Genomic DNA, 16,316 nt, shown 5'->3' on the forward strand with positions numbered 1-16,316 from the left:
TATAATTAATGTTATAAACAAAGATAATGCCAATATGTTAAACAAACTTGATGTTGCAGGTGTGATTTATAAATTGTCTTGTACTTGTCCACAAACGAAATCTTACGTCGGGGAGACCGGAAGGAAGTTAGAAGTACGTTTAAAAGAACATGAGGCAGCAATAAGATTAAAAAGAGAAGAATCGCCGTGGTACCTACACTATAAAAATAATTTATGTAACATCGATAGAAATAATATAAAAATACTGTATAAAGAAGAAAATTGTTTAAAACGTAGAATAATAGAACATTTTTGTATAAAAGAATATGCAAATTTGATCAATCTAAATGACGGTATGCAGATAGATGCATGCTGGGAAAACATCACCCAGCATAAAAGGAACGGAGATTGCCGGAACCCACTTACCCACTGATGAGGCTTGGCGAAATGCATTTGGGGAATAGTACCAATAAAGTTATGAAAAAAGTATAGCATCTTTTCGTTTCTGTTTATTTGTTTTTTAACTCATTCGAAGTCGGATTTTAAAGAGTAGTTTTTCTACTTGGTTTTAACTTAAAGTTTTTTTAGAATTGAAGATTATTATATAATCATGTATAATATAGTATATTTAATTTAATGAAAATATAAATTTTGATAGACAGAAAGTGTTCTAATTCCAGTATAGTAAAATTCGCTTTGTTTAGTCGTTCGTTCATTTGCTCGCTTACTTTACGGCTTGCCTCTATCGAGCCTTATGATTAATCAAAAGAATCATTTTCTCATTGTTAAAATCTTTCGATATATTAATGTATTGTTATAACATTATTATTGAGAAAAATAATGCATAACAATTAACAAATGAAAATGGATAAAATGTTAAACATTATGAAAACATTACTTAAAGGAATGAAGTTATGTCTTTCAAAGGAAAATAAATGTAATTCCTTCAACCATAACGAAGAAGCCGAATTTTGGATGGCAATTTATTTGAAACAATTCGAAAAATGGACACTTAACACGGGCAATAGATTTTTCGATTTTCAAGAAAGAAGAAAGACCATTCGAAATTTAGCCGAAATTTGTTTTAAATGGAATATACAAGAGAAGAATACAATATTGAAATTATTACATCAATTACTCAAGCATGATACGTATGTTTATCATCTTTTAATTAATCTTCCTAGTGTATTGCGGTTTAAAAACGATCCCAATGAAAATGAAAAGTATGCACACCTCAATTATTTCTTGTTGCAAACTAATAGATTACGCCTAACTTTTGGATATGAAAATCTTCGATTTGCCGAAACTGCATTCTACATCAGATATCGTTCACAAAGTCCGAAACTTTGTCTTGGAGCAATTCTTAACTGCCATCCAACCTTTCTCCTTCTTTTATTGCAACACGGGGCTTTAATTAAATGGATTCATAATATAAGAGAGTGTAATACAAATCGTAACGATTACAGATATCTAATTTATTTAATACTTTTATTATGGAGAGAAAAAAGATATAGGTACGATAATATAGAATTGGTGAATGTGATGAAGACATCGGATCCCGTACCTGAACTCATTTCGAATGCCAATCTGTTACTAAGAGAGGTGCCAAAGTTGAGGAATGTGTGCAGATTATATGATATGAAAGAATATGCGCATAATTTTCGATATGAAGTATTAATAGTGCCACATATTGTAGATAGTTTTCATAAATTATTACCATCGTTAATAGAAAGGTACTTGAAGCCCGCTAAATTACAGCATTTGTGTCGATGCGTTATCAGATATCGTCTTTGGTTAAATTGGAAATTGCCACAGGGAATCGAATTATTATCATTGCCAACATTTTTGAAGAATTACCTCAATTTATTAATTGATTAATAACGTATTTATTTTGCAAATTTATTTGTTGCGATGAAATATTTAAAAATTTCTTTTCATAAATGTGAAGTAAATATTATTTGACATTTCCGATGATAAAATAATATTTTTATTCAAATTTTGTTGATTCTTTATTTAATAAATTTAAATAATTAAATAATAAAAAATTTGTTTAATATTCGTGCGGTTGCTTTAAACTTCGATCACTTTCTGACTTATGAAGAGCTCCCGTTACGCTCAGATCGATTAATTATTTTTATTTTGCAGATTACTGTTTACATACATCACATCAAATAATGAATAAAAGATGAATTCTAAGTAATTTTTTAAAAATATTTTTGTTTAACTATAGCTATGAAGTAATTCGTAATGTTAAATAATGATATAATGATAGCTGGATGAATAGGTAAATGAGTAGATAGATACCTAATAAACAAATATCTCTAAATAATTACATCTGCTAGTTATTTTAAAAAAAATTATCTAAGTAAGGAGGATTTAAATTTATAAATTGTTTAACATTAAACAATTGTTTAAATTTTACGAAAATATTCTACTATAATTAAATTTAAAAAATTCGAAACAATCTTCATTAAAGTTAGCATTTTTATTATACGAAATATTAATTCTAAAAATAAGTTCATGCATGTTATATCATCGACAAGTACTTTCTTATAATATAGAAACATATTTTACTTCAAAGGGAAGCAAAAATAAAATCTATATCTCTATAAAAGTCATCAGAATAAGAAGAAATATTATTTTAAAAAAATTTTTAATTTAATTCTACAAAATTTAGAAGTAACAACCAATTTTTTTTAGTTAGACAGAAGAAGATGGAAAGGAAATAATGCTAAATAACTTGGGAAAGGGTACAAACTGTTTGTGAGTGGAGCGAATGAGAGAGGAAGGAATAGAGTTAATATCGTAGTCGATAAAGTTCTAAAAGACAGAGTATGTGAAGTTAAACGAAGGTGTGATAGAATTATGAGCATTAAGTTGGAGGTTAGTGGAATTTTCATTACGATTGTGTGTCTGCTCCTCTTGTTCACTACCTCAGCACTACCTTAGCCCTACATCAGCCAGGTAGTGAAGGAGAAAAGACAAACTTTTGGACAGATCTTGACCAAGTTATAATGTGTGCTCCTATGAACGAGAGATTAATCTGTAGGGGCGATTTAAATGGTCATGTTGAGAAGAGGAAGAATGCGGAAAGAAGAGTTCTTGGGAAGTGGAGTGGGGGAGAAAGGAATGGAGAGGAAGAAGGACTCATGCTGTGGCTTTTGACCTTGCGCTAGTTAACGCCTACTTTGAGAAGAAAACGAACCAACTGGTTACATGAGTGGAGGAAGATCCAGCCAGATTGATTTTGTCTTGTGCGCAGGAGACATCTGAATGAAGTGAGAAACAGGTAAGGTGTTAAATGGAGAAAGTGTTGCTGCACAACATAGAGTTTTCCTGGTGGATAGTGACTTTCTTATGAGCCATTGTAAGAATTGTTAGCCAGATTGAACAAAGGATCAAATGGTGGAGATTGAAAAAGGAGGAATTAAGGAAATCATTTAAGGTAAAAGTGTTAAAAGAAATCCAGTACCCGGATGATATGCAATCATGGTGGTTGCTGAATAGTGATTGCATTTTGAAAGTTGGAGAAGAGGTTTTCGGAAAAGCTTCAGGGAAGAGGTCACCAGAAGGAAAGGAACTTTAATGATGGAATGCTCAGGTATAATCCACAGTTAAACAAAAGAAAGAGGCAAAGAAAAAATGGAATTTGATGGGAAGGCCTGAAGATAAATTTACCATTTGGCAAATAAAATGACTAAAAAGGCAGTGGCTATTGCGAAAGCAAAGGCTTTAGAAGATGCTTATAGAGTTTTCGAAAGGTAAGGTGGAAAAAGGCAGTTGATGAGAATTTCAAAAGCAAGAGATAAGGCATCGAAAGATTTTACCTCTATTAAACTGACTAAAGATGATGAAGGAGTGGTATTACAAGATAATGAAAAGGTCAAGGAAAGATGGAAAGTATATTTTAGGAATTTATTGAATGAGAAAAACCCTAGAACTTTATACGAGGATGGACAAGCAAATGAAAGTGGTGCAAGATATTAGCAGAGAAGTGGAAAGGGTGCTTAGGAAAATGAAGATGGGGAAAGCAGTAGGCACTGATCGGATTCCGGCTGAGGCTTGGAGAGGTTTGGGTAAGAAGGGGATTGATATCCTCTGGGACCTTATGAAGAAACTCTGGCAGCAGGAGATCCCAGATGAATGGAGAAAGAGTATTCTTGTGCCAGTCTTTAAAGGTAAAGGGGATGTACAGGATTGTGAAAACTACAGAGGTATAAAATTATTGTCCCATACTATGAAGATTTGGGAGAAAATTGTCGAAAGAAAAATTAGACAGGAATCTGAGATTGGAGAGAAACAGTTTGGTTTTATGCCAGGAAGGGGTACGACTGATGCTAACTTCGCTTTGAAACAGCTGATGGAAAGGCACGGAGAAATGCAGAAAGATCACATGGTGTTCAAATCTGAAAAAAAAGCGTATGATAGGTTACCGAGGCAAGAGATATGGAGATGTTTGAGGGAAAAGAATGTACCAGAAATACAGTATATGTTAGGCTTGTCAAGGAAATGTACGAGGAAGCGGAGACTCAAGAGTAGTGTGGGCACTACAGAAGAGTTCTCTGTTAATGTTGGTTTACATCATGGATCGGCCCTTAGCCGTTATCTGTTTGACCTGATAATGGACGTGTTGGTTTGTGGAGGAAGAGAGAAAGACCAAGACTGTGTTGAAAAGATAAGGTGGAGAAAGACTTGAATCAGGGGACTTGAAAGAGAAGATGCCCTTGATAGAAAGAAATGGAGGATACGTATTAGAGAAGGAAACGCCAACCTCAAATAAACATGAGAAAAGGCGAAGATAAAGAAGAAGAAGAAAATCTTATACTGACTCCATAGAAATTTTTACTTTTTAACTTGATTTTTATGTAAAATTATATAATTTGACTAAATTAATAAATGAAATAAACCGTTAAGAGATGAAAATTTAATGCGGAATAAAAAATGATCAATATGGATAAATACACCTCTTGTATGACACAATTCAATATTAGATACAAGTTATGTTTACAAGAAAATAGAAAAAATTTCATTTTATACTCTGATAAAATTTTATATCAAAATTACATATACAAATTAAAACTTTTATAAAAATATTTTAAGAATTTATGAATATGGAATTTCTTATTTACAGATTTAATACTTTTTAAAGTAAAAAGAAAAACTTTATTATTCCCTTTTCAGAATGAATTAAATTATTTATGTACATTATTTATATGTCAATTGGTATGTTAAAACATGAATACAGTCGAACCTCGATATGGCGCTACATTTTTTCGTCTCCGAACTGCTACTAAATTCAATGTGGCACTAAACCGAATGATTTCGTATTTTTTTATTAAGGCTTATTAATTTGCCTGTTTTGAACTTTTAAATGCCTATTAATCCTATCTATTGATAGGTGTCTGGATGTCCTAATCTGCTTTAAAACAAAAACAAACGAATTTCGACTAACAAATAAAAAGATCAGGATAGAAGGGAACTTCAATTGATATATTTTCTATATCAAAAGAGCTGTGTTTCTAATTTTGTTTCAGATAATAATTACATCTATCTTAACGAATTTGATAGAGATGGAGAAAAAACTGTTAGAAAAGCTTTCAAACAGAAAACAATATACATTTATTAATAAATTAAAATGTGCGAATTAATAATTTAAAACAATTTTGCATTACATATCATTCAAGTTACAATCGTTGAAATAATGCAACTGAAAGAAATTTAATTAATAAGAAGTATAACAATCCCATTAAAAGTGACGCAGCTCTTTTAACAATAAGTCCATTTTCGGATCCAGCTGTAATGAAAATTTATTAACATATAAACGTCAGAAACGAAATATGGCACAATATATTTTGATCTTAAATTTATATAAATAATTTTACTTAAAATTATTTATATAAATGCAACTTACTTGCAACTTTCATTCCGTCATATCCTTTAGGATGAACACAATCAATTATTTCTTTGGGTACACTTTTGTCTTCTTTATCTATAAACGAAATTTGTGCAATTTTCCTTATACATATATATATATATAACTTATTCATAACTGATGTTTACCACAGAATCCCTCTTTACAAGGATAACCAGTTGGACAATCGCCACATGCGTACCCTATTAAATATGGTCTCTTATTCACATCCATACTAAATAAAAAAAAAAAACAAATATACATATACACGTAAATATGTAAAAAATTAGTTAATTTATAATTATTCAAAATCTATGAAATATTGTAGACTATATTACAAAATTCTATCCAGAGGTTGTCTACAAAATGTTGTTCCTGTGCTTGACATTGGTAAATTTAAATCCTTTGAAATAAAAACAATTTGAAAAATGCACAAGAAAAGTAATTTATTCCACTTTTTTAAGTCAGATTTATTATCAGAGGTGATCCAACTTGATCAACTCCACCACCTAATTTGATATCTTTGGTGCATTTATTTCTTTAAACTTTTCTCTTTCAATGTTCTTCCCAGAAATGCAAATAAAATACAACCGAAATCCAACTGTAGAATACGTTCATAAAATCGCAAAATCGATAACCGAATGGTCATTAATTTCAGACACTTCTCGGATACATCTCTAGGCATAGGAACTACGCGATGTAGGTTCACACTTTTAGTTTCTTTTTCTGTGTAACAAAATTATTTTATTGTTTTACCGCATCATTAGTGATAATTATTATTACTATTGTTATTCCTTATGTTTAAATCTTATAAAAGAGATTTTTAAATCGTGACGTTATTTGCCATTTAGCGAAAACTAAGTCTCTACAGATTTAACACTTGCATGATATTAAATAACATTTTTACTTCTTCATATTAATTTTCAGAAAGCGTTAGGCCGCGACTCCACTAGCCGTAAAACAGCCGTAAAACCCCTCGCCGTAAAAGCTTTTAATCACGTGACCTATTTGCGTTTGCGCTCGGATTGCGGTGGAGGTCCGGCTAGCGAAGCTTTTTACGGCGACAGTACTATTACGGTGTATACGTGATATATCGATATAAAGACAATAATTATATTCTACGAGTTTTTTCTGTACTATAATTACAAATATAGTAAAAGTAATATCTTTACTTTCATATATTGACTTTTATTATTATATTATTAAGATAATATACAGCATTTATAAACTTAACTTTTTTATTATATACTCCACTAAATTGAAGGATTTTCCTTTGGCCGTTCATATCTCGTGTTTTAGGCATCCATTATTATAATCGGGATACCTCTTGTCGTAGATACATGAATACTTTCGGATGTTTTCGATAAATCTTTTCAGATCTTCTAGAGTAGCCACGTACACAAAAGCTCGTTTTCCGCCATTTTCGCATCGTGTCACGATGACCTAGATTTAACTGACTTCTGATTGGTGGATGGTACCGGTTTACAGTCGTATTCACTTCGAAAGTTGAACACTGCTCAACTCGCTTTTACGTTGGTTTTACGACCTGCTCAGGCGTAAAATATCATGGTCACGTGATTAAAAGCTTTTACGGCGAGGGGTTTTACGGCCCTTTTACGGCTAGTGGAGTCGCGGCCTTATATCGAATATTTGAAGTGTGGCAAACAGAGCACATGAGGATATTGTCTACAACATTAACAATTAAGAAAACGCGCAGCCCTGTGCCTAGCGTCTTATCCACTCTCAATTACGAGAAGTGAACCAAAGACTTATAAGCTACACACTCAATTTTCAGAGGTCCATTTTTCGGAAACGATTGAGAATTGGGTACTACCGTATTATTTAGAAAACAATCTGTTTCTGTTTAAGGCTATGTGCTCATCAAGTTTCTTTCGTTCGAATCGGAGAGGCTAACGTCTGGACGTCTCCTTGTTAGAGGAGTCAGATTCACAATGGGGACACTCATTGTGCATTTATCCCATTGCCCTGATAATAGAGACTTGGTGAGTGGCCAAGTTGTGAGCTAGAGAGCCATTGTGAACGACTATCGTGGACTTGGTCCAAAGTATCCGCGATGAGTTACGCATAAAATTTTCGATCCAAATTAGAATCTATGTTCTCTAGAGTAGTAAACTGGTGTGTTTATCGCATCGATTATCCGGAAATCACTTGTATATGTGTTAATATATATATATAGTTATGAGCATAATTGACTATAACTACTGACTATGCAATGGAGACTAGTAACGGTTACTAAGTACTATATCTGTTTTGTTTTTTAATAGCAAGATAAGCAATCCGTTCTAAGCAACTATTTTTTGGAATCTATAAATGACTACCTAAAATAAATACATTATATAATTAATCACATATTTCGGTTTTCTTTATAAAGATAATATTCTATTTATGTATTCTGTTTAAACTTCAATAAATAGAAATTACCGTATATTCGCGGAATAACCGCATCCCGTAAAAAAACTAGGGAAAGCAGCATGCCGGTTAAACTGAGACTAAAATATAAAATTAATTGACCAATCAACTATATGAAGTCTTATTTAGTACCTCACTTTCGCGGATTGAACGGCATGCTAGCCGATAGCCATAATTAGGCCCATCAAAACGTCTCTATCTGCGATCAGTAAAGGATGCGAAAAACCATGCTTTGATTTATGCTGCCCATGATGAATTATGTTTATCTAATTTGGGTTAGATTTCCTACCTTCTCCATGATCTTATAGTAACATTTCTTTACAATCTCGTATGACTGCATAAAATAGTTTCAATATATTTGATAGATTTCGATGAAATAATGAAATAAAATTAATACAGCATATAAAATAATTGGTTTGAACTTACGGGGGATAAATGTTGCATATCATGAAATGGCCTGAATTGAGATTCTCGCAACTCGATTTTGAACAACCAATTGCGTAACTTTCGGCCCACATAATCTATTAAATTTTAAATTAAATCTATTATTAAAATTTGATCTTATCAAATTCAACTTTGTCGATTTTAAACTTCTAAGACTTACGGTTTTGTATGAATCACAAATACCATTACATGTATTGGTTTCATAGGTGTAATTAGAACCGTTGGCCCATTCGTTTATTAGATGTATTTCATCAAAGGATTTGTTGATTGAGCCTCTATTCTGACTGAATTTTTTCTCACAACCAGGAGGACCAAATTCCATTCTACATTGATCGCCCCAATCCTTAGCGAGTTTTGCTAATTCGTCACTCCATTCCTAAAAAGACATCACAAAATTACATTATTAAAAATTGTTCTTTTATATCTACATAATAGTTTCATTTTACATTAAATTCAATCAAATATTTTGTATTCTTCATATTGTTATTATACAAAGCAATACAACATCAATAATTTAAACCACCAGAAAATCGTTAAGTCAAATTATGGACAATGACACATTTTTGACTATCCACCAGCGGCTCAGTAGATAAAAATCACTGAGCCACGGTGCCCAGTCTAAAATGCGGGAATAAAATAAATAAAATTTTACAAGGAGGTTTGTTTATTATGGGCATTAACGCAATTAAATTTTGATGGTTAAAAGTCAAAGTGGTGTGGAGATACAGAGAGATCAGTTGTCATATCTCGAAAGGTGTCAGACTCAACGAAGATTTTGCTCGCTATTAGCATTTACAAATGTTTAAAAATAAAATTCATCTCTACCATCGAAATTAATCGTTTGCCCTTTTATAATCTATATATATATAATCGAGACGAGTTGATAATAATAATAATAATAATCAGCGCAGAGCCCAAACGGTTAGAAGTTGAAAGTTGAAATTTGAGTACACAGTTAGGGTACGTCACGAGAACGCACATTAAGAAGGGATTTTTTGAAATTCCTCCCCACGGGGGAGAGGGACAGGATTAAGTCTTAACACTTCAATCAACGATGGAAGTGTTAAGAGAAAGCGACGTGCAAGACGCAGATGCAGTTTTTTTTCGTTTTTGCGGGAAATCGAACATATTTTTAGACTTATCTAAAAATTCTGTAATTAGTCTGGAAACAGGGAGGACCCAATTCTTGCATTCTGTGAAAACGGGTAAGGTTGACTATAACGTAATAATCTTAATATTCGCTAAAACGGTTAGGAGTTGAAAGTTGAAATTTGGTACACAGTTAGGGTACCAGATTTAAGTACCAAAGTGTTAAGTAACAATGGAGAACGAGAGAAAGCGACGTGCAAGATTTACGGGCGCTTGAAAAAAAAGAAAAAGAGTAATATGTTGGAACATATTCGATTTTCAAATTTAAACAGATTAGTTCGGTTTCTCTCTACCTTTCTTCTTTATGATATTCGATGAAAATCGAAGGATATAATCAGAACACGTCGTGAAAATCGAACAATATTAGAACATTCGATTTTCAAATTCGACCTTTCTTTAGAAAAACTTAGTTCGTTGATGAAATTGTTACGTTAATGTCGCATGCTAGGATATCTATATTCTCAATTAATCTAGTCGTTTATCAACATAACAACTTTATTGTCAACTATAAAGGTTTCGCCAGCTCGACATGAAAGGTAACAAGCACACCTCGTGGTTCAATGGTACAAAAGCGCCCTCTCAGCGCAGAGATGTGCCCGCCGCCCTCCTATAGCCAAATTATAGCCACGACAGATTCCCTGCCTAATTTGGCCATGGATTGGGTGCGGCGTTCACATATACAAAAAATTGTCTTTGACGAACAGATTTAACTTCGGTCGGCTTAACGGTTTTGTGAAGGCGTCGGCTACGTTTTCTTCGGTCTTTATATGTTTAAGTTGAAATGTTCCTCCTTCTATCTGTTGACTTAGATATGATGCCAGTCTAATTAAATGGTTTGAGTTGTTACTCGTGTAGCCTGACTTTGCTATGGAGATCGCAGATTGGTTGTCACATAGCAATTGGATTATTCCCAATTTCCCAAACAGTTCTTCCAGAAAGAATTTAATCCAAATCCCTTTTTTGGCGCAGCTTCCTAAAGCGTATAGTTCGGCGTCGCAAGTCGAAAGAGGGGTAACGGGTTGCTGCTTCGAAGTCCAACTTAATATGTTCTTTCCTATCGAGTATACGTATCCCGTTATACTCTTTTCTGGGGGGGTTCTCCAGCTGGCGTCAGAGAGGCCCTTGACATCTAGTCTGTCTGGTGTGTAGCGCAGTCCCGTCGCTTGTGTTCCGTTTAGATATCTGAGTACGCCCTTTAATGCAGTCAGGTGAATGTTTCTTGGATCTTTGGTATATTTTGAGAGCAGGGTTACTGCACACGCTATATCGGGTCTCGTGCGCGTTGCCAGGAACATCAATGAGCCTAGCATTTCTTGATATAACTTCTGATCGCACGGTTTTGAGTCGTTATATTTTTCCAGTTTAACGTCTGGATCAAGTGGGGTACTTCTTGGCTTGCAGTCTTGCATTGAGTATTTCTCTAGTATGCACTTTACGTAATTTTGTTGTTTGATTACTACCTCTCCTTTTCCTTTTATTATTTCCATGCCTAGAATATTCTTCGTGTCTGGACTTTCTTTGACCTTGAATTTTCTTCGTAGTTTTTCTAGTAGTTCCTGTAAGATCTTCCTGTCAGTAGATATAGTTATTATATCATCTACATGTATTCCCAGGATAACTTTTCTAGTGCCTAGTTTATAGATGTACACACACTTGTCAGTTTGGAAGTTCTTTGCGCCGATCTCTATTAGATATTTGTTGAGTGTTTGATACCAGATTCGGCCACTCTGCTTTAATCCATATATGGCTTGATTCAATTTGCATACTTGCCTTTGGATTTTCGTATTTTCTACGTATCCCTTGGGTTGTTCCATATATATTGTTTCGTCTAACCTTCCGTACAGATATGCCGTTTCTATGTCTAGGTGGTTGACGTCATAGTTGTGCATAGCAGCGTATATCAAAAGTCCTCTAAGACTATCCGCTTTCATAACGGGTGAGAACGTCTCGTGGAAGTCAATTCCGTACTTTTGGGAGCATCCCGTGGCTACTAGTCTGGCCTTGTATTTTGTGCATGAGGTCAAGGGGTCGAGCTTGATGTTGTATACCCATTTGCATTTTAACGGTTTTATTCCCTCTGGTAGGGTTACAGTTTCCCATACATTGTGAGCCTTTAATGATTGCATCTCTTTTTGCATGGCTTCAATCCATTTGTCCTTGCTCGGTAGGTTCATTGCTTCCTCGTAACTGTTCGGGATTATGACTTCGCTTTCTGATAACAGGACTCTGTTGTTGGGTTGATATGTTGGATCGTTTGTGTCCTCTGGTATGTCTTCTTCGACATCGGAGTCACTTAGGGGTGGTTCATAGTAAAAATTTAAAGGTGGTCTAGGTCTTTTCCCTTCAATTGGAGAGTGGGTTTCCTCTATAAGTTCATTTTGGTCGTAATCTGCCTCAATTTCGTTATCAGGATTTGTGACTTCTGTATCCTCTATGTCCTGAGCTGTAGAAGTTGAATCGGTGCCCTGTCTCTCTATATCGACTAGGGTATAGTCCTGCGTTGGATTCGCTTGTTTTTGGAGGTCTTTGCCCTTTTGGTTTTCTAGAAATTTTACATCACGTGACTCGATTACGGTCGTAGTGGTAGGGTCGAATATTCGGTAGGCTTTCCTACAGGATGAGTATCCCACAAAGATTCCTAGTTTCGCCTTTGAGTCAAGTTTACTTCTCTTCATCTTGGGAATCCAATAATATGCTTTACAGCCGAATACTTTCAAGTGTCCTACAGTGGGTTTTCTACCAGAGAACAATTCCTCGGGGGTCCTCTTCATGTCGTTCTGGGTGGGTGTCCGGTTGCGTACATAAGTGAAGCAATTCATTGCCTCAGCCCAGAAGTTTTTTGGCAGTTCCGCTTCTATTAGTAGCGCTGTGGTACCCTCGATAAGAGTTCTGTTGGCCTTTTCTGCCACGCCGTTTTGAGCAGGGGAGTAGTAATTAGTCAGTTGGTGGTTAATACCCTTATCCTTTAAAAATGTCCTTAGGTTTTCGTTAAGGAATTCTCCCCCGTTATCAGATCTGATTTGTTTGACCTTTCTCGAAGTTGCGTTTTCGACGTTTTTTATGAAGTCTATGATTTCTTCCGTCGTTTCGGATTTGGCTCTTAAGAATTTGGTGAAAAGTTTTCTTGAGTAATCGTCCACAATGGTGAGTACGTACTTTGCTCCTCCCATTGATTCATCTCTAAAGGGTCCGACTAAGTCAAGATGTAGGAGATCGAGAGGATTTTTTGATTGTTTTGTGATCACTGGCTTAAAGGGCTTCCTGGTGAACTTCGCTCGAATGCAGGTATCGCATACAGGTGTGTTGGATTGTGGTACGAGTGGGAATTTGTGTACCATCTCGTTCTTGGCTAAAATGTTCATGTAATTTCCGTTGATATGGCAGAGACGCTTATGCCAGGTCTCCCAGTCATTATGGTGGGATTTCATACTGTATTCGTGGCTGGGGGTCCTGAGTCTAACAGTGTATAGGTCTTTCCACTTCTTGCCCAACATGATGACATTTCCTCTTTCGTCGAGTATTTTACAATTCTCGGCGTCGAAGATTATCTTGATTCCTTCCTTTGCCAGTTTGTTTACAGAAATTAAATTGTTGCTCAGATCTGGGGTGTATAGTACGTCTTCAAGAAGTAACCTATTAGAGTTTTCGTCTCTTATTTCTGCGACTCCTATGCCTTCTGAGTATATGACATTATTATCGGCCATGGTGATTGTTTTTCTGTCTTCACTCATGTTCTCTAACCATTGGCGATTTGGGGTCATGTGACTGGTCGCCCCACTGTCTATGATCCAGCATGTATCTGGCTCACCGTTTGTGTTTAAAGTCATTAATCTCTGTGGGTTGTTATCCTCGTTAGCTGATTTTCCCTTTCTCTGTCGGTTATCGTCCTCTCTAGCTGAGTTTTCCCAAGCTATTTTAGAAGTTTTGAAATTTGATCTTCGGTTATCGAGATCGAAGTAGTTATCTCGTTTGTCTCTATTCCTTGCTTTGTTAATCGGGTTCAACCAACATTCTATTGCCTTGTGATTTGGTTTACGGCAGATGTAGCATAGCATTTCCCTTGTTCGAGATTTTCTTTGTGCATTGTCTTTTGGGGTTTTGTAATTCGGTGGGTGATATGCTCTGTAGGCTGCGAGGTTTTCCCTCTGTTCGGGCCCATTTCTTTCTTCATATCTTTCAAAGGTTTTTCTCACATCGGAGATCTTGGGGTCCTTTAAGTTGTCGAATTGCATGGCTATTAGGTTGTACTTTTGCGGTAAACCTTTCAATAGTGCGGTGATGAATTCGTCGTCTTCTATTTGAGCTCCCATTATCCTAGCACTCTCTAGAAGTTTTTCTCCTCTTAATAGATAATCTCTCCATGTCTCGTCACGATTCATTACTAATCTCGCCACATTGTTTCTGGCCTCTATCGCTTGTTTCCTTAGGTCCCCTTCATATCTTTCTCTTAAGTGGGTCCAAATTTGTTTTGCCGTTCTACACGTTAAGATAAGGGCCACTTGTGTGTCATCCATCGCGCATGTTAAAATGCCTCTGGCCTGTGAGTCCGTTTTTTTCCATTTCGCCTCTTCGGCGGGATCCGTAGGTGGGTCGTCTATTAACAGATTTCCCAGATCTCTACTTTCTAGGATGGCCATTATACGGTACTTCCAGCTTGTGAAATTGTTACCCGTAAACTTCGGTAACTGACCATGTCCTATTTCGGCCATTCTATTCGTTATAAGGGTTCGGTTTCTAAGATAGCAAATTTAGGCTTACCGTGGCTGGTCGTTCAATCCAGTTGCATCAACGCTGGAATTTTCTTCCTGGGCCCATAACCCTTTGTTACGTTAATGTCGCATGCTAGGATATCTATATTCTCAATTAATCTAGTCGTTTAACAACATAACAACTTTATTGTCAACTATAAAGGTTTCACCAGCTCTACATGAAAGGTAACAAGCACACCTCGTGGTTCAATGGTACAAAAGCGCCCTCTCAGCGCAGAGATGTGCCCGCCGCCCTCCTATAGCCAAATTATAGCCACGACAGAAATCATCCGAAGGGTTGATTTCACGTGTGTATAACATATGTCGTAATTTTTAAAGAAATGTGCAAGGTTTTAGAACATTTTTATGCCCGACAACGCTGTGGCCTACACTGCTAGTAATTAATAATATAAAGAATTTTAAAAATAAAGCATCATAACAGATAGCGCTACACAAAATTTTAACTTTTTGCCGGGAAAGTTTTGCAACTCGTTTTGTGGTCTTTTAAAAATAGTAACTCTTCAGATACAGTTTTCCGGAAAAATTCAGTAATGCTAATTAATATTCACATTTTAAAAGATTTTCAGACAAATATTTTGTTCATCATTAATATCGCATGGCTCCGGAGCATTTTGGTCCAATGACCAATGGTCAAGAAATAAGCAGGCGAATTTAAATCCTGTTCGTATTGTGTATAACTTTACATGGGTTTTATATTTATTTTAATTTGTAAATATTTTCAAAATTTAATTTATTTTCGCATAAATTAACTTACCACTTTCACTTTATTTGATACAATTTGAATATGCAGTCGTCCCTTCAGAGAATTTACTTCTGTTACAATTTTGTGTTCTTGTTTTACTTTGAATCCACTGTATTTCATGACATCCAGATTTTCATCAAAACGGTTATAAGTAGTTTCTAATTTGTCGTAAGTCTGGATAACCTCACCTTTTGTAGAAATGAATAATTTTTTGTTCACGCAATACAATCCCAAAAACCATACTATCCAGTTTCGAATCATATTTAACAGCTATTCTAAATGTTAAATTTATTAATTAACTTTATTTAAACAGATTTAACAGACAATTTATTTACAGTTTTTAAAATTTATTGTTTTATTCTTTACCTTATTTAACTGAAATCGCTTTTAGAGAAAATTGAAATATAATTCTAATAACTTTCGTTCGAATGGATTTTGAATTTGAGAATTTAACGAACGATAAATTAAATAACTGTTCACTTCCTCTATAATATTTTTTGAGCTTTTATTATCTAAAAAGTATTTCTATAAAATACTTATCCTATTTTTCGCGGCGTATTGAAATAATTGTTGGGCGTCTTTGATATTCATTAATTAATGTTAAACATATGAACCTTGCAATACTTTAGAATTTTCGGACAGGTACTGTACAGTATTTTCGGATATATTTAATGTTGCGATATTCGAATTTTGGCCAAATACAATATAACATTCTTAGACTTGAACCAATTGAGATTTTATTCTAATTCACTTATGGTACAGTTTAAAACATTAAAGATATTATTCGACATTGGACACTGCTGTAAACAGTTTTACAGTATCTGCAACAGATACATTTACATTGTAAATCTTTCACCACGAAATGTCCAGAACTAATGTTTCTTCTTGTAAA

At 34.7% G+C, this 16,316-nt stretch overlaps 1 protein-coding gene across 1 annotated transcript; it reads right to left on the bottom strand.

Annotated features, from left to right (window-relative positions):
- Positions 1 to 5,663: 5,663 nt before the first annotated feature.
- LOC136975439 (GLIPR1-like protein 1) lies at positions 5,664 to 15,727 on the bottom strand. The gene is made up of 6 exons (XM_067270499.1): positions 15,437 to 15,727; positions 8,925 to 9,140; positions 8,747 to 8,841; positions 6,040 to 6,125; positions 5,891 to 5,968; positions 5,664 to 5,773 (listed from the first exon to the last, which is right to left on the bottom strand). Exons 1-6 carry the CDS (start codon positions 15,683 to 15,685, stop codon positions 5,664 to 5,666), a joined length of 834 nt encoding a protein of 277 aa, XP_067126600.1. The 5' UTR covers positions 15,686 to 15,727.
- Between the last annotated feature and the right edge of the window lie 589 nt (positions 15,728 to 16,316).

This window comes from Centruroides vittatus, unplaced genomic scaffold (genome assembly GCF_030686945.1).
Source record: "Centruroides vittatus isolate TY-2023 unplaced genomic scaffold, ASM3068694v2 contig_371, whole genome shotgun sequence".
In the NCBI taxonomy this organism is placed as follows: domain Eukaryota; kingdom Metazoa; phylum Arthropoda; class Arachnida; order Scorpiones; family Buthidae; genus Centruroides; species Centruroides vittatus.

What these genes read in the sequence shown, in the direction of transcription:
- LOC136975439 (XM_067270499.1), bottom strand. Translation starts at nt 15,685, where the DNA reads ATGATTCGAAACTGGATAGTATGGTTTTTGGGATTGTATTGCGTGAAC. An exon ending in TTGTAAAGAGGGATTCTGTG is followed by an intron (nt 5,969 to 6,039) that starts GTAAACATCAGT and finishes TTTCGTTTATAG; the next exon opens with ATAAAGAAGACAAAAGTGTA. An exon ending in TGACGGAATGAAAGTTGCAA is followed by an intron (nt 5,774 to 5,890) that starts GTAAGTTGCATT and finishes TTTTCATTACAG; the next exon opens with CTGGATCCGAAAATGGACTT.